Raw genomic sequence first — 3758 nt, 5'->3', positions numbered from 1 at the left:
AAATAAAGTCTAATGTTACAACTAATCAGGAATCCCTTTAAATAAAGATTAAAATCTGTAGAAGTTTTCACATTTTAAAGATGAAATTATGATTTTGTTAATATTTGAGCTATTTTATCACAGAATCTTATACTAGCCTGGCCTTCTAGTTTTTAATAATAATGTAAAAAGTGTAATTTTGTTTGTTCCTTCCTGTTTATCATCAGGAAGGATTTTCATATTTCTGGAAATGTCGTAAAGCTGTAAAGGGGGAGTCCGGTTATTTTTAAAACAATGTTGCATCAAATAGTTATCAGTGAGTTCCTTATCAGCTGAGTCATCAGTTACAGATCAGGAAGCATTGGGAGAAGGAAGTCTTCCTCAAGGCATGCCACACGTGTAAATGAGTCTAGCCTAAAAGATTGTCACATGACAGGTATAAGACAACACACGTGGCAAAACATCATTTTAAAAATAATCAGACTATCCCTTTATTTTTTATATAAATAAATGCATACTTGCAATGTAGTTTTCTAAATTCCAAATGCACCAGAACAGTCATACTTAGGTGGCTGATTTAAATATCCCAACGTTTGTTTTTGCTTTTTGCCCCATTCTGGCCACAAATGTTTGAGGGTGAAAAAGCCACGAGAAGAAAATGGAGATCAGGTTTTAGGAAACAGTCAAAGTTATCATCAGAGAATCAGTTTAAGGCAGAAAACATTCAGACAGATGAATCAGTGAAAAAAAAGCCAGACTTTGGCTTCAGTCAAACATAATCTCATCAGATTTTAGCCAAACCAAATTTATACATACATTTTCAATTTGCTTTTCTAACTGACTGATGATTTTCCTTTGGCCATCAACCACTTGAACGTGAAAATAGATCACCAATCTGAAGACCAAGAAACACAAAAACACCAGAGATCGTTAAACAGCAGCAAGAACAACAACAAAATACAAATAAAAAGAAGCTTAATTTKCTCTCACAGAAAGATGCCAGTGGGTAGGAATAAGAAGAGTGGATTCTCTATTAGGGAGTCATAGGCCCAGCTGAGCCAGGCCAGAACCTGGTGAGAGTTCTTCAGCTTCTCGGCCCACAACCATCCGGCCTGAAACATTCTGGTTAGGTTCCGGAAGGGGCCGCATGTTGATGAAGGTTTCATCCTATGGAAAGGAGAGTCATACTTAGCTTAGATGCATTCAGTGTGTGAATGCGTGAAAGACTGTTAAACTCTCTGGGGTCCCCATGGGGCTTGATAAAGCACAATTTAAGTTCATTCCATTTATCAATTATCAATATTTCTTTGTTGTAGCAATGATTCTTGGCAATAAATCTCATACCGTTGGAAAGCATGTTATTTTCCTTTGTAAAGAACATCTCTGTTGTTGTTTTGAGCATTTGGTACCTCCAGGTACTGTCAATCAGGTGCCCAGTATAAGATTCATAATACCCAGTAATCTACCAAACACACATTTCTTTACTAAATGTAAAGTTTCCACATATTACAAAGTTGTTACACCTTTGATTGCAAAACTTTCTTGTTACAATAGAAGTCTGATAAATGTGCCTCGGTATCTCTGTGGCTTAAAGACGTAGTATTCGAAAATTTGAGAAAAATAAATATATTTTAAATGGACAAAAAATGGCAAGGTTTTATTTCTTATTTTTCAAACTTGGAGGTTTAGCCCAACTGAATGTGCCTGTCACAGTCATTGTGGTGTGCATTTGTTACGTATATGCGCATATGAGGTTTTTGTGTTGGTGAGATGTGTGTGTGTGTGTGTGTGTGTGGGTGGGGGGGGTGACCTTTATTGATTTTTTTATTTCAATTATTTTTTTTTATTTTATCCTTTCTGGTAAACAAAAAAACCTGAAAACGTGTGTATTATATTGTATTTTTGAAGCACTATCTTGTTAGTATTACATTGTTAAGCATGTCAATATGTGCATATGTTCAATAAGAATAGTCTTTATTGCCCATCAACCCATTATCTATACCCCCTTCTTCCTTTCAGGGTCACAGGGATCACTGGTGTACATATATCCAGCAGTCACAGTGCGAGGGGCGGGGTACACCTGGGACAGGTTGCGAGTCCATCACAGGGACGCACATAGAGACAAACGAGACAAACAACCATTCACTGTCCCACTCACACCTAGGGACAATTTAGAGTTACCAGTTAAGTTGACAGTCATGTTTTTGGTCTGTGGGAGGAAACCTGCAGAGAAAACCCACACATGCACAGAGACAACATGCAAACTACCCAGAAAGGTCCCCAGGCCGGAATTTGATTTGGTGATCTTGCTGAGAAACAACAGCTCTACCAACTGAGCCACCATGCCACCATTCTTTATTGTAACTTGTTTAATTTAAAAAATACTTAAAATGTTTTGTTCATTTTGATCTAATGGAATTTGAATCAACTATTTATTTATATTTTTTTTCAGCTGATTTTGTCTGTTTGCTGCCTTTCTCGTGAAACTGCTTGTGAGGACCATAGGCAGGATGAGAAACAATGTTGCACTCACATCCAAACTGTATACACAACAGTCACAGCGGCTCCTAGAAATGACGGAAAGCACAGCAGAGTGATGAACAACGTCGTCATCTGAGTGGCCTTCCAAGGCCTTTTGGAGGCCTGACAATTGAGCATCAGACTGCTCTGGAGAGAAAAATACAAAAAATGAAAGAATTCTTGTCATGTTGTTTGGATACAGTTAAATAATGATGTTATGCCAAATTGTACCAACCTTCTTCATGTAAAATAACACAATCAGCTTTATGATCTGGACTGCAGGGAGCAGCGGTGCAAACAGCACACCGAGCCTGGCAACACAACAGCCAAACGCAACTGAATTCACAGTTTCTGGAAGATTTGACAGATTTTAAAAGGAAAAAAAAAAAACTGTGAGGGAATGTATACTTACCAGGTTAAGGTTTGTCCATAAATGAGCTCCAGCACATTCCGAGCAATGTCAAACACTGGCTTCCTGTTCCTATTTAGGATTTTCTTAGAGAACAGCCTGAAGGAAAGAAGGCAGCTTATTAAGATTAAATACTTTGGAGGAAAAAAAAGCTGAGTGAGGTTACTGGAAAATTACCTCCAGAGAAATTCCCCTAAAATCGTGTAAAATACAGTGAAAATGAAGTCCATCAGGAGCAGGCGATAAAGTTCTCGTCCTACAAAATCTTCCCAACACTAAATAAACATGAAAATAATTCATAGTCAGCATTTAAATTTGTGAAACACTTAATAATGAAGTCTGAGTTTCACAACRTTTTCTGTCAGGTGTTCAGGTGTTTGCAGACATGAAGGACTTGGTGTTGTAACCTGCAAACGAGGATTTTCTGGTTCCACTGCAACTTTTTTCAGCCAGTAGTAACACAGAACTCCAACAATACTGATCTTTAACAACAAGTTCCTGAGGAATCAAGGAGATATCGACAAAGATTTTCATTTAATAAAGAATAATAAGAAAAATAATGATAAAAAAAGGATTGTACAAAAAATGAAGGTACTGAAAATGAGATTTGATTAGGTTCATTATTTCTCAACCTTATTTTGTTAACATTTTTTTGTGTCACACAAAAAAAAAGTTAAAAAAACTTATTTTGTTAAATCTTGCTGAGATAAAACAAGATAGATTCCGATTTGTTTAAAGTAAAAYGAAGGCTGAGTCAGCATTTTCTTCATCATTTTCCCATTAATAAAGTTTTGGACTTTCAACCACTTCAGTAAATTGGCAGCTATATCAGCCATTAATGGCTGATATA

At 36.7% G+C, this 3758-nt stretch overlaps 1 protein-coding gene across 1 annotated transcript in view; it reads right to left on the bottom strand.

Annotated features, from left to right (window-relative positions):
• Positions 1-795: 795 nt before the first annotated feature.
• The window catches only part of LOC106518659 (transmembrane channel-like protein 6), a gene marked incomplete at its 3' end in the record, with an annotated part of 11687 nt that continues 8724 nt past the window's right edge, over positions 796-3758 (bottom strand). Inside the window, 8 exon segments of the mRNA XM_014010030.1 lie at positions 796-874; positions 970-1146; positions 2513-2646; positions 2735-2810; positions 2912-3007; positions 3086-3183; positions 3316-3406; positions 3489-3502. Coding sequence (XP_013865484.1) covers positions 796-874; positions 970-1146; positions 2513-2646; positions 2735-2810; positions 2912-3007; positions 3086-3183; positions 3316-3406; positions 3489-3502 — 765 coding nt within the window.

Source organism: Austrofundulus limnaeus, unplaced genomic scaffold (assembly GCF_001266775.1).
Source record: "Austrofundulus limnaeus strain Quisiro unplaced genomic scaffold, Austrofundulus_limnaeus-1.0 Scaffold65, whole genome shotgun sequence".
In the NCBI taxonomy this organism is placed as follows: Eukaryota; Metazoa; Chordata; class Actinopteri; order Cyprinodontiformes; family Rivulidae; genus Austrofundulus; species Austrofundulus limnaeus.
Note: the sequence above shows the minus strand (reverse complement) of the source record. Positions and strands in the feature narration are given on the sequence as shown.